The sequence below is a fragment of the Bos mutus genome, chromosome 8 (genome assembly GCF_027580195.1).
Source record: "Bos mutus isolate GX-2022 chromosome 8, NWIPB_WYAK_1.1, whole genome shotgun sequence".
NCBI classification, from domain to species: Eukaryota; Metazoa; Chordata; class Mammalia; order Artiodactyla; family Bovidae; genus Bos; species Bos mutus.
Window position 1 is genome coordinate 66,898,698 of NC_091624.1, and position 14,952 is coordinate 66,913,649.

Sequence of the window (14,952 nt, forward strand, 5' to 3'; positions counted from 1 at the left end):
GAGGAAGAGAATTCAGTACCTACTGAGCTGGTACATTATTTAAGCTGCAACTGAATAATAGATCTTTCCATCACTTCATGAGCTAAACAAGACAGCCACTCTTAAAACACTGCTTTGCAGACAGACTGCACTGAATCTCATCTTCAAAGAGAAAACAAAGAGAAAGAAAACACACACAATTTGTCTAAGGAGTATGAAAGCACTTCAAGGTGACAAGAACCAACAGAAATTTAGAATGTTCTCTAGCTTTACACTGGATACTGAGAATCTTAAGCACAGTAAGAGACCTCAGAGATGATCAAGTATAGTTATCCCCAGAAAGTAACTGACATTATTAACAGAATTACATGCCTTAGCTAAAGTCACAAAGCTAATTCTTAGTACAGCTTATACACCATCGAAGAAAGGATCTGTATATTAATAAAAATTCTACATTATTTTTTTCTTATGGACAAACTATCATCCAGTCACTCTATCAATGTCAGGAATCTAGGAATCCACTTTTCTAAGTTCTCAATGAGTCTTTCATTCTTACTACTTTATGCAATAAGGCTTCCCCAAATCAAGTCAGTAAAATGTGGTCAGTACTTCAGTGAATGTGCGTGGTGACCTGTCAGTGTCTGGGATGACGCAGACCAGGGAGGGGCTCATGGCTGACAGGAAATGACTGGCATAAGGCAGATGTGATAAGGGCTCAAATAAACACTGGTGTGTGTACACTAACCAATCACAGGCCAGGAGGTAACTGATTCAGCCTGAGGGAAGAAGGACAAGGGAGCAACTAAAAATGAGCTCACCAGGAAGTTTCTTCTGAACTATCCTTTTCGGAAGCAGAAATGGCTAGTTTGGCTAATACTTATTTCTTCAAAGAACTTCATTCTGCTTTGCTAGATATATTTGGAGACAGCCGTCTGAGGATGGAGAATGGGCTGGTAGCCCCTGATGGGTACATCATCCCTCCTCCCCATTGCTGAGCCCAGCACACGCAACCTCTCAGATGCCCGCTGCAAAAGGAGGCAGAGAAGAAACCCCACAACCTAGGATGTCTCTCAGTGAATGGAAACAAACAACCACACACGGAACATTATTTTATCAGAACAACAAAGGTTCACGAAGCTACAAGTCCTAGAAGAGAAGTTCACTAAATCCTACTGATGACTAGAATGCATTATTTCCCCAGTTGACCTTCAACCAAGTGGCAAAACCTAGAGTATCTGCGGTATTCTCTCATCTCTAACAAAGCTTTTTCTAACATATACAATGGCAAAGATACAACTGGATTCTGGGACTCTCCTGGTGGTCCACTGGTTAGGACACTGCACTTTAACTGCAAGGGACCCAGGTTCGATCCCTGGTAGGGGAACTAAGACCCTGTATGCCCCGTGGCCAACAAAACAAAACCTACAACTGGATTCTAATCGTTAACTATTAATTACAGCCTAATAACTGTTAGTGAAAGTCGCTCAGCCGTGTCCAACGCTTTAATGACCAGCAAGACTATCCCAATAATTTTCTTCCACAGTGTATTACATATGTTCCTTCTAAATGCCTCTTGACTTCTAACTACATTGTCACTAACTATAAAAACATAACTATATATTTAGTCCTGTGTTTATATAGGGTGTCAGATGAAGCATTCTACAATTAAAGTTTCCAAAGACGACATCATTTTTCTCTTGTGAACATAATGCATGTATTTCATACGGCTGAGTAAAGTCTATGACACAAATAATAATTACTGCATTGATTAACTCTGAAATCCGTGTTTACATGTGCATATGGGTAAAATTCAGTAAACAACTGTACTCAAGGATGTGACGTGAGATTTTTGCCATGATTAATAGTATAATTTGACATTCTGGGGTCAGAAGAGCTTCCTGTAATACCCAACAAATATTTTATTTTCAAAAGATCTATCAATAGTCTTTTACCACTACTATCAATACCCCCAAACTCTCCCCCATCCTCCCCACACACACACACAAGATGATGGGGGAACAGAAATATAAGTAGAAACTATAATCTATAATCTAATCAGGCAAAATATTTAGCCTGAAAGCTAAAATAAACACTCATTATCATCAAAATGTATACTGCTATGGTTTGCAACACACCATGATGTGTAAGTGACAGAGAAGCTGCATGGTTTTTAAGATTAAAGACCTGATTTAACTTTAACCATCTGGCAGAGGCACTAAACAAATATCTTTACTGACTTTAAATGACTAAAGAACAAGTTACTAATTGAAGGCCTAGGATTTCTCATGAAAACTGTGCACACCCACAGAATTAGGGATTCTGGTGACTGAAACAAAGTGTTTTCTGTCGTGGTTTTATTCACCGACCACGAAGAACCTCAATTGCTCTTTTCTCCAGGTCATAGCAGGGTGCTTTTTCCCTATCTCAAGACTTACAATTCCAATGACAATCCTTGTTAAAGTATAGTTTACAGACCATAGGCTTCCCTGGTGGCTCAGACGGTAAAGCGTCTTGCCTGCAGGGTTGGGAAGATCCCCTGAAGAAGGGAATGGCTACCCACTCCAGTACTCTTGCCTGGAAAATTCCATGGACTGAGAGGCTCCTCAGGCATGGTAGGCTACAGTCCATGGGGTAGCAAAGAGTCGGACACAACTGAGTGACTTCACTTTTATGAGCTTCATTTTTAATGAGTTAGATGCATTGCATGGGAGGCTGCTTGGGTCTCTCTACTCTGAAGCACTGATGAATGGTGACTAAGATGCATTTGCTAACAGAGGTATGTCCTCCAGGAGTGCCAAAGCTCTTCCCCTCTTTTCATGCTGCTGCTGCTGCTAAGTCGCTTCAGTCGTGTCCAACTCTATGCGACCCCAGAGACGGCAGCCCACCAGGCTCCCCTGTCCCTGGGATTCTCCAGGCAAGAACACTGGAGTACGCTATCCTATTGCAAATGTCACACCAACAGACCTTAAAACTGCAGAATGGCTCATGGGAAGCAGAGAAGGGAATGAAACTTACGGAATACGTTAAATAGCTTCACAAATACACTGTCTGGGTAGACAATGGCACAATACACACATTAAGACATAAAGCCCATCAAGTTCAACTTTCCTGTCTTTTCTGGGCCATGTTGTGGTGACTTTTCTGAAGGTGTGGTTGAGGTATACCTAGCTCTCCATACCTAAATGTCACACTCACAATTTAAGAGTATTTTCCAAATCTCAGATTTCAAGGGCTCTCTTCACAATTTTTTATCTTATTCTCACTCCACTCATCCTGATAATTTACTATTTTTCTTAAATCAAACTCACTGTTTTACTTAATACTTATTTTTGCCCCATTCTAAGCAAACTATCCATGAAATAAATGAATTTACAGACTGGCTTTTCGTTTTTTATTTACACAAGAGAAATGAACGGTAATTAAAGAATGGGCAATGTTCCTCCCTGTACAGTCTGTCTGTACAACACACTTGGGGAAAAAACAGATCAGATCAGATCAGCCGCTCAGTGGTGTCCAACTCTTTGCGACCCCATGAATCGCAGCATGCCAGGCCTCCCTGTCCAACACCAACTCCCGGAGTTCACTCAGACTCATGTCCACCCAGCCATCTCATCCTCTGTCGTCCCCTTCTCCTCTTGCCCCCAATCCCTCCCAGCATCAGAGTCTTTTCCAACGAGTCAACTCTTCGAGGTGGCCAAAGTACTGGAGTTTCAGCTTTAGCATCATTCCTTCCAAAGAAATCCCAGGGCTGATCTCCTTTAGAATGGACTGGTTAGGAGATAGCAAAAAAGACAAGAGAAAACGCATAACAAACTTAATCGATGGTTTTCCAATGACAGTCCTGCATCGCCCTTTTGAGCTCACAGGTTATTGAAGCTGATGTGGCTTTGGATAAAAGAGACTCTGCTGCTGCTGCTGCTGCTAAGTCGCTTCAGTCGTGTCCGACTCTGTGCGACCCCATAGACAGCAGCCCACCAGGCTCCGCTGTCCCCGGGATTCTCCAGGCAAGAACACTGGACTGGGTTGCCATTTCCTTCTCCAATGCAGGAAAGTGAAAAGTGAAAGTGAAGTCGCTCAGTCGTGTCCGACTCTTAGCAACCCCATGGACTGTAGCCCACCAGCCTCCTCCGTCCATGGGATTTTCCAGGCAAGAGTACTGGAGTGGGGTGCCATTGCCTTCTCCGGAAAGACTCTAGTCCCCTTAAAAAGCCAGTATGAAACAGTCACTATTAGGGGAAGGCCCACGCAGGCCTGCCTGGGTTCTAACAGTCAGAGGCCACATTCTAGGAAGGGCATTTCCTAACGAAGCTGCGAAAGTAGACGCTGGTACTTTCCACCTCAGAACTCTCTTCCTCATACGGTGACATGGGCAGCATACAGATTTACTTGGCTCCTTTCCTAGGTAGCCTTCAAACCTGGAACTAGCTATTGCCAATAGCAGATAGTGAGACTGAGTGCCTGATAACCTTTTTCCATTGCTATTATATGACTTTTGCAAAATTTTTAATGGAGGTACCATATCAGACCCTCATAAATTTGCTAGCTAAAGGAGCTTCTACTCATAAGGGTAATCATAAAAGTTCCTGTGGGGATGAAGTAGGTTCTAAATTGCTTTAGGGAACATTTCTTTTCTTTCTGAACCTTAAAAAGAGCCCGTGTAGGACTTCCCTGGTGGTCCAGTGGTTAAGAATCCTCCTGTCACTGCAGGGGACAGGGGTTAGATCTCTAGTCTGGGAAGATTCCACATGCTGTGGAGCAACTAAACCTACGAGCCCCAACTACTGAGCCCACGTGCTGCAACTATTGAAGTCTGTGCGCCGACAGCCGGTGCTTCTCAACAAGAGAAGCCACAATGAGGAACCCCTGCACTACAATGAGAACACCGCCCCCGCTCACTAAAACCAGAGAAAGCCCATGCTCAGCAATGAAGATCCAGTGCAGCCAAAAAATAAAAAATAATTTTTTTTTAAAGGGCCATGTAAAACAAGTTTTTAACCCACAAAACAGGTGTTGAATCTGACCTCTGAGTCTGTTTCTGATCCTGACCCTTGGATTTGGGATGAAGACATGAACTCAGTAGATAATCATTAGATAATCATCTTAGATAATCATTCTACCATGCCCACTTAATTTTCAATGAAAATTCTTCTCAACCCCAAGGCTGGCTGGTCCAAGGCCATTCTGGCCCAGCACTTGCCCTGTGATTACCGCCTCAAGTCTGATCAACAAGGCATTTTATAGGGTATCAGCTCTCAACCTAGATAAGCAAATCTACAGCCACAGCTCCTCAATGGGATTTGTTTTAGGGATTAGGCAAGGAATTCCCTGATGGCTCATATTTTTGGTAGAGGTATGTGGAAAGTTTTCAGCGTGATTACTAACCCTTCCTAACTCTTCACCCCACCCGCCCTTCCCACACACATCAAGCTACTCTTGCACCACATCTGCATGACTTTTTCACCTACAGAATATATGACAGCATACAAGACTCAAGCGGCCCCGCCTAGTTTCAAGGACTTATCTGTCTCCTAAGAAGAACTTCTTCAGAAAAGAAAAACTTGCTAAAGTCATTAGGGATTTTATCATCTCCCTCAAATTCCCAGGCACTTCTCCCATGGAAGAGAAATGTCTGGCTGTGACCTTTTGTCAATATACAAAGAAATAGACTAAAAGTTAAACAAATGGAGGCAGAAATCCTTGCAAATGGAACTCCCCAGCAAGTGGTGCTAAAAAATTTAGGATCTTAAGCATATGAGTGCCCCCCAAATAGTTATATTCCCTATGTAGGGGGTGTGGGGTAGAGTGTTTACTAGGAAACTGGCTCATTCCTTTGCAGGAAAAGTCAAGTCATTAATACATGAGGGATTTCTGTGGCTTTTTCTTAAAGTTCTCTTACTGGCATTCAAGGTCTTTCGAGTGTGAGCATCTCTTGTTCTTTCCCCCAGCAACTGCCCTGATACCTACCTGGCATCTCCTATTTGTGCTTCTAGGTCCCACTTTGGAGAAGGCAATGGCACCCCACGCCAGTACTCTTGCCTCCCATGGGCGGAGGAGCCTGGTAGGCTGCAGTCCATGGGGTCACTAAGAATCGGACACAACTGAAGCGACTTAGCAGCAGCAGCAGCAGCAGGTCCCACTTGCCTTAGTAACCCAGGATCCTGCACTTAAGAGTTTTCAGCACCTGTTTTGGTTCATATTATAGTCAGCCCTCCATATCCTGAGGATTCAACCCATCATGGATCAAAAATGTATGGGGGCAGGGGAGAAATCCCAGAAAGTTCCAGAAAGCAAAACTTGAATTTGCCACACCAAGAACTATTTACACATCATTTACATTGTGATTACAACTATTTACAAAATATTTACATTGCATATAGTATTGTAAGTAGCCTGTGCTTGCATGCTCAGTCACTTCAGTCTTGTGGGACTATTTGCAGCCCTGTGAACCCTATGGAACATAGCTGCTAGGCTCCTCTGTCCATGGGGTTCTCCAGGCAAAAATACTGGAGGGGGTTGCCATGCCCCTCCTCTAGGGGATCTTAACCTAGAGATGATTAAAGTGTACAGGAGGATGCCTTGAGGTTACAGGAAAATACTATGTATGCCATTTTATATTAAGGACTTTGAGCATCTTTGGATTTTGGTATCCTATGGAGGTCCCAGAACCATTCTCCCCCTTCCCATGATACTGAGGAATGACTGTACAACCTACTGTTTATTTAGCACCCACTAGCCAGGCACCCTGGCACATTTCATTCAGTCCTCACTCAACCCTGTGAGGTGTGTTATTAGCCCCATCTTCCTAACCCTTCCTAACCCTCCATTTGTTTAACTTTTAGTCTATTTCTTTGTATATTGACAAAAGGTCACAGTCAGACATTTCTCTTCCATGGGAGAAGTGCCTGGGAACTTGAGGGAGATGATAAAATCCCTAGTGACTTTAGCAAGTTTTTCTTTTCTGAAGAAGTTCTTCTTAGGAGACAGATAAGTCCTTGAAACTAGGCGGGGCTGCTTGAGTCTTGTATGCTGTCATATATTCTGTAGGTGAAAAAGTCATGCAGATTTGGTGCAAGAGTAGCTTGATGTGTGTGGGAAGGGCGGGTGGGGTGAAGAGTTAGGAAGGGTTAGGAATCTGTTCAAATGGCAAACTTTCTTCCCCAAAAGAATCCCTGAAGGGAGTGTGCAAAGGACAATCCCACACTTTGTTCCATTTCTGTACTGCAGAGTGTATATCTGTATTTCATACTCCCTCCTTCAGCCAGGGTATCCCAACAGAGAGAGTCTACACAATCTAAAAATACACCTAAAATTTTCAGCTCGCATAGCAGACTCTTGAAAGACAGAAATTGAGTCTTGCTTATCTCATGCACTCACCTCTTCACAATGGACCGGCACAAGCAGGTGCTCATTACGTTATTAGCTGCGTGGTCCTGAAAAAGTTGCAGCAGCGAATCGGGGCAGGGGAAATCTCTGACAGCAGCTCAGAAAAAGCGCAAGAAAAACCTCAAAAGCCACCACCGCCTTATTAAGGCACCCCCACTCCTCGCTTCTTTCACCTCCCCAAAGAGGGAAAACGACAGCATCCTGTTCATCTCTCTAATTGGAATACATCAGAGTTTAAAGATTTGCATTCTTCCCCAACAAGACAGGGTGACAGAGCCATCCCCACACTGAAGTGAAGCCAGTCATGAAAATTTATCGAATAACCAAATTTCATTCTCTAAGGCAGGATATCACATGGCACTCTGCTACAAATGCAATCATGACCACTAACTCCTCACTTAAAAAGAAAACAGTCTGATTCCAAGGTCTGTGTGCAGAGTGTCTCGCCCAGGAATAATCCAGACACAAGTGGACCTGTTCTCCCAGAGTGTCAGCACAACTGGCCCAGACCACCTAAAGATCTGAGGACAAGGGCCTCTTGCCTTCTCTGCTGGGATTCCCCCAACTGAGGAAGGGAGGGCAGTTTCTATGACGGGATGAGGGCAGTTTCTATGAGGGCAGTTTCCACTGGGAACTGCAGGGAAACCACAACCATTACTCAGGCTAGACAGCTGCCAAGGCGGCAGTGCTGCCTAAGAACTGAAGCTAAAACAGAGGTGGGAGGCTGTATTCCTTTCCATTACTAAGCCCTGGAGTATTCACTCCCAAGTTCATCCACATTTCAAGAATGTTAAAACCCTGTAGTCAAAACCCTGATTATTTATAATTTAAAATAAACTACTGTGTAAAGCAGAGACTTCACAAATGAAGACAGAAAAGGAACTGGTGACAGGTAAGATAATACCAGAGTACAAAGCATTCATCACTCTCTTCTCGTGGCGTCCTCCCAAACCCCATCTCCATTTCCTACAGCAAACAACTTTTACTTCTACCGCAAATGTAACTGATTAAAAGGGGAAATGGGGGTTCTGGTCCAAAGAGTTGTCAGTGTGTCTCACGCACACACGCCTGTAATTTTGCATCAACCAGAGAGTGAGGTTTGGAACAGAGAAGGAAAACACAGGCACAGGGCAGGCGACACAGCAGGCACAGCGAGACGCCCCCGAAGTAGTAGGGATCCAAGACAGAGTTCAAGACATTTTTTCCCTACTCGCGACTTAACCCGAAATCCAAGTGACTTTGGAGAACAGAGAGAAGGATCCATGAGCCTGGGAGGCCACGAGCCACCACCCCTGTCCGGTGAAACCTACCCGCTGCCCTCAACCCCACCTCCGCATGGGAGAATCCCAGTCACCCATGGCGCATCCGGGAAGCCCACCACGCGCTCCCAGGCTCTCTCCTCGGGACCCTTCTCCCAACCAAGCGGAACGCAAGAGGGAACTTACAGGGAGCCAACCTGACATTTCCCGCCGAGATGGAAACCCGCGATCTCCTCGCACCGGCATCTTCGAGCGCGGGTCCCGCGTGGGCACGCCTGTCCTGGGCCCCGCTTCTCCTCCTTGTCCAGGCTGCAGGTCAGTCCCCAGCCCCGCAGCCGGGTTTTAGCCCGGTTTTAGTCCGCGGGGACCCACCCCTTTGTCCCTCCCTCCACGGCAGCGGCGGAGGCGGCAACGGCCCGCCCCCTACCCAACGCAGCGCTTCAGCGCCCGCCGCCTGGCCGCGGAAACTCTCAAATGGGCCGCTACCACCCCTGCACGGCCGGGGGGAGGGCTTGCCTTGCCGGCGCCGTGCCCCCGGAGTCCCCGCGGAGCCCCGTGCGCGACTCTCGGCCGAGGACGTAAGAGGGGAGCGGCAGCAGGGAAACCCCGAGGACAGAGCGTCCCGCCGCTCCCACGCCCAACCCCTCTCCGGCGGACCCAATGGTTCGCTCCGCGGCGCGCATTGGGGGCAGCAGGTCCGGCTCCGGGCGCGCGCCGGGGAAGCGCTGCAAGTTCGCGTGTAGCAGTGAGTTCGGGGTGGTCTCATTGTCCGCGGGGAAAGAATCAGCATGCAAGGCGGAAGACAGGTTCGGATCCCTGGGTCGGGAAGATTCCCCTGGAGAAGGGAATGGCAACCCACCCCAGTATTCTTGCCTGGAGAACCCCCAATGGACAAAGGAGCCTGGAGGGTCCATGGGGTCGCAAAGAGCTAGACGCTACTGAGCGACTGACACTTTCACTTTCTTTCTGCCCCCAAGGTCGCGTGCGCATCTTGTACGAACACTTTTTGGAGAGGTTTGCAGAGCCTTCTTCCCAATTCTCTTCCAAAAGAAAGGACCGGGGAAGCTCCAAAGTTTCTTTTTGTCCTGCCTAGAGACCAGACCGGCCAGCCAACAGACACATAACCCAGGACTGTACCCCACCTTTCTCGGCTCAACAATTGATACCCTGAATTCGGAGAGTGTGAGATGTTCGTGATAATAAAACAAGACTTTTAAGGAAAATATACTCCAAGTTCTCTCTTTGGCACATTCCCAACAACTCCAATAGGGATTAAAACTCCTCTTCCGTCAACAGCTTCTGAGGCTTTTTTTTTTTAAGTGAAAGTCGCTAAATTGTGTCCGACTCTTTGCGACCCCATGGACTATAGCAGTCCTTGGAATTCTCCAGGCCAGAATACTGGAGTGGATAGCCTTTCCCTTCTCCAGGGGATCTTTCCAACCCAGGGATCAAACCCAGGTCTCCCGCATTGCAGGGGATTCTTTACCAGCTGAACCACAAGGGAAGGGAAGCCCCAAAGTAGATCACAAATGCTTATTAGGAAGAATTCATCAAATTCAACTCAGTACATTTATTCATTGTAGAGTCCTCTGTTGTGTGTTAGTCACTCAGTCGTGTCCAACTGTTTGCGACCCCATGGACTGTAGCCCAACAGGTTTCTCTGTCAACCGGATTTTTCAAGCAAGAATATTGGGGATCTTCCTCACCCAGGGATGGAACCCAGGTCTCCTACATTGCAGGTGGATTCTTTACTGTCTGAGCCATCAGAGAAGTCTCAGTTCAGTTCAGTTGCTCAGTCGTGTCCGACTCTTTGTGAGAAGAGAAGTCTACGTATATATAATTGTGCACAATAAATAAGTTTCCTTATTTTAAAGGCATGTAAGTTATTTGGATAATCAAAATAGGTACACTGAATAAAAATATACCTTTGGGTTTGAACTCTTAAGGAAACCGCATTGTGAGAGAGAAAAGTTCAGCCCATCCTTCTCTTAGGTAGGCCCACCAGAACTTAGATAGAGGAGAGTGTGGCAACCCACTCCAGTATTCTTGCCTGGAGAATCCCTATGGACAGAGGTGTATGGTGGGCTACAGTCCATGCGGTTGCAAAGAGTTGAACATGAGTAAGCAACTAAAGCACAGCACCTCAGAAGGTAGAAGGGTTGATGGACCCACTGAGGAGATGCAGATGGCAGGCTCTCTCCCTGAAAGTTGCTTCATTTCCTGCCTAATGAAAACAAGTTTGGCAACTTATGTGGAAAAACAAGTCGAGCAGATGCCTCTGAAAGTGTTAGCTTCTGGCCTCCTTTGGAATGGCCAAGTGCCTGCCTCTGAATAAAAAGCACTGTGAGTAACATTTCCCAGTTTTAAGTCTCCAGAATTAGATGCTTTGGTTGTATTCCTGAGGTAAGGTGTTACTCTCCTGATGAAAGCACCATTAAAAAAAAAAAGTTTCCCAAATTAGGCAGTGCTAATAATAACAGTGATACCATTTGTGAACTGGTCACACCTTAGTGATGTGAGCTTATAACACTAGCATTTAAAAAGAAAGGCACCCAGAATGTAGCAATTATATCTGCTGAATGATTTTTCTTTTTCTCTCTAGAGTTGCATTGTCCAACATGATAACCACTTGTCACATGTGAGTATTGGATACATTTAAATTTAAATTAAAACTAAAAGAAACTAAAAGTCCAGTTTGTTACTCATGTTAGTCATATCTCCAGTGCTCCGTCAGTACCCACACACTTGTGATTCCTATATTGAATAGTGTAGATATAGGATGTCCATCGCTGCATAAAGTTCTATTGCATTGTGGCTATTCATTAGTTGCTAAGGCGTGTTTAGCTGTTTTCAACTCCATGGACTGTAGCCCGCCAGGCTCCTCTGTCCCTGGGATTTCCCAGGCAAGAATACTGGAGTGGGTGGCAATTTCCCTCTCCATGGGATCTTCCGGATCCAGGGATCAAACCCAAGTCTGCTGATTGGGCAGGTAGATTCTTTATCACTGAGCCACCAGGGAAGCCCTTCTAATACATTACAGTACTCCAAATGATGACATACTTTTATAGTAGAAATACCAACATTCTGACACAATACATAGTTCTGACTCATGTTGAAGAAAGTCTTTCAATTGATACAGTACCATTGCTAGTGGCAGTATAAATCTATACAACTCTTTGGAAAAGCAAGTTATACTAGTATATATTTCTCAGAAGTGGGCTTGCACATGTGAACCCCATTCCTAGAATTTTGTTTCTCCAAAGAACTTCTATCCAACAAATAATTACTAAACACTTTTTTAAAGTCAGAACCCCCTGATACAAGACTTAGTTAGGCTCTGGCCCCAGAGTTCAGCCTACTACAGTAGACAATTAGTAAATTATAAGAAACCGTTTAAGATTCCTGGCAGCTCAGAGTAGTCTAGGGTCTTTCTGGAGGGGTTCCTCACCCAGATAGGGGTATGGGGTTTAGCGAAGTCTTTCCAGAGATGAGATAGCAGCTTACACATTCTAAAGGACAGGGAGGAATGACTTTGTGAGACAAAAAGAGGAGAAAGCTTTCCAGGTGAAGACAACAAATAACAAGTGGAGAAAAAAGGAAGAGATCACAGGCTTGCTGCTGAGGTAGCAGAAGGTAAGGTTGTTCAGACAAACAAGGTTTGTGTTCTACTGTGACACTGCAGAAGTGGGATTAGACTGGCATTTTTGAAGATCACTCTGTCAGCTTCTTGGAAAATGGATGAGTTGGGTAGGGGTTGCAGGGAGGGGCATCAGTAAGAATGACAAGGCCAACAACAACCAAAAAAAGGATTTTTGTGGGAATGCAGGTGAGAGATGATGTGACTATGAAGTTAGACAAAATAAGCCAGTTCAAGGGATGAAGGAAGTGGAATCAGCAGACTGGGTGACTGCCTGATCAGATATGAGGTAAGGAAGAGGGAAGTGAGTCTAAGGTGACTCTTAGGTTTCTGGCTTAACTAAGTAGATGACAGTGTCTTTTGCCAAAAGAGGAAACAAAGGAATGGGAACAGATCTTGGGAGGGGCTTGAGGAAGGATGGTGAATTTAGTTAAGGACTGATTGAGTTTTGAGGGTCATGGGTCCTCCAGGTGGAGATGGTCAAGTGTCTACTATATGCCAGGCATTAACGAGATCTTAGGTAGAGAGGTTTGTGGTAGAGGAAGAGATTTGGAAATTGCCAGTGTATCAAGAAAGCTGATGTCATGGGAGGTAATGAGAGTATTCAGAGACATGACAAAAACTGAGGCAGGAAAAGAATAAGGGTATGCCAATACTTAGGGAAGATCCCAGGGAATGTCAATAGTTAGGGAAGATCCCAGGGAATGCCAATACTTAGGAGGCAAGCTTAAGACCCCAGGGTAGAGATAAAAGAGAAACTGCCAGAAGGGAAAGAAAAAAATCCACTGCAGGAGGGTGTCCAAAAAGTCAAGAGAAGAATGAATTTCAGAAGGGACAAACAGCCAACATGGAACTTTGAAGAGTTCAGTTAAGAACAGAAGATGTTCACCAAGAAGAGAACCACAGATCATCCTGGCCAGAGCTGTCTCAGTAACAAGATAGGCTTGGGAGGTTAGATGACAGCACGTGACTGGGAGGTGGGGCAGCGCTTCATGGTATGCCTGTTTATAATAACATAGGATGGAAACCATCGCTTTCCAAGACTGGAGAACTGTTAAATTACAGCAGTTCAAAATTATATAAGGGGGTCTGTATAGCAACAAGGATAATAACAATATAATAACCCATGAGAAAGGGTACAAATAGCATCTATCCTCGGGAGTTCCCTTCAGTCCAGCAGTTAAGACTCTACACTTTCACTGTCACGGCCCAGGCTGGCTGGGGAACTAAGATCTCACAAGCACACAGTGCGGCAAAAACATCAACCAAACAAAAATACTATCTATCCTGATGACAATAACAAAAAATTACTATATATAAAAGAATTGGAAAGTATATGAGAACATGATTTGATGAATGGTTAGGACTGTGTATACTTTTCTTTTTTAATTGTAGTTATTGTTTATGAAATGTTTTAACACTTGTCATTATGTATTACAGTGTATAAAGTCTTTAAAGCAGGGTCAGAGGACCTCAAATAACTGTAAAAACCAAACACTTTTAATCAGATTTCCTCAAGAACATTAAGATTTGGGGATAAACACACACACGCACGCACGCACACACACACACACACACTTATTTGCAACATGATTTTATACAGTATCATTAAATGGGAGCAAAGGACCCCGACATGAAAAGTTTCCAGGCTACCTAAGCCACTGAGTTGGCCTGCACACTGGTTGGTGGATTAGAATCATGAAGGCACTCCCAGGACTTCCCTGGCGGTCCAGTGGTTAGGACTTGGCTTTCCAATGCCGGGAAAGTTTCCAGTGCAGTTTACCACATGCCTTGCAGGCAAAAAAAAAAAAAACAACACAAAACATAAACAACAGAAGCAACATTATAACAAATGCAATAAATACTTTTTAAATGGCCCACATTATAATGATACTTTCCTTCAATAAGTGTTTCTTGAATGGCTAGCAGGTATGCTGGGGTAGGTATATAGCAGATAAAGACAGTATACAACAAGGGGCTTGCTCAGAGCATGATGAAGAGAAAGACATGTACACAAATGATGACAGGGCACAAGAACTGCTCGAGTACATGCATGATTTAGGTGCTGACAGGTAAAACTCTGCCTGAAGGAAGGGTACTTCTCAGGAGAAAAGGCCTGGCAGTCCTTTCCCTTCCCAAGCCAAACAACCACACCAGTAACTGTGCATATTCACTTCAAGGACGCCTCCTTCCATAAACAGTCACCTCACATCCCCTAAAAGAACATCCAGGAGAGAGGCATTCAAAGTTCTGCTCTGCCCCAAGCCTTCACATTTCGTTATTTAATGTTACTCTCGCTAACTTTCCAAGTTCGTTAACTCCACGTGCAGGCACCTAGGAATGGCCCTGTGAGCACACAGCGAGAAGGCGACTGTTTCGAAGCCAGGAAGGGGGCCCTCACTGAGGACTGAGTCTGCCAGCACCTTGATCTTGGACTTCGCAGCCTCCAGAACTGTGAGAAGTAAACGTCTGTTGTTTAAGCACCCTGTCCGTGGTGTCCTGCTGTGGCAGCCTGGGCTAAGGCAGCCTCCGTGTCCTCTATGCGTGGACCCTGCTGCCTTCTCCAGGCTCAGCTCAGCCTGCACTCTCCCAAGCTCACTTCCTGGAGCTGCACCGGCCTTTCTCTGCAGTTGTTGCTCTTGAGACCCTGCCAAGCTCATTCCTGCCCCACAGCCTTTGTTGGAGCTTCTCTGC

At 45.2% G+C, this 14,952-nt stretch overlaps 1 protein-coding gene across 5 annotated transcripts in view; it reads right to left on the reverse strand.

Moving 5' to 3' along the window:
* Positions 1–14,952, reverse strand: part of TJP2 (tight junction protein 2) — a 128,248-nt gene that overhangs the window by 70,943 nt on the left and 42,353 nt on the right. For 3 of the 5 annotated variants that reach the window (XM_070375796.1, XM_070375794.1, XM_005897468.3), the window contains exon 1: positions 8,808–9,005. The exons of the other annotated variants lie outside the window; for them this stretch is intronic. In XM_070375796.1, the coding sequence (XP_070231897.1) occupies positions 8,808–8,867 (60 nt within the window). In that variant the 5' untranslated portion in view covers positions 8,868–9,005. Of the gene's footprint in view, positions 1–8,807; positions 9,006–14,952 lie in introns of those variants that run through there. 5 annotated transcript variants of the gene reach the window in all.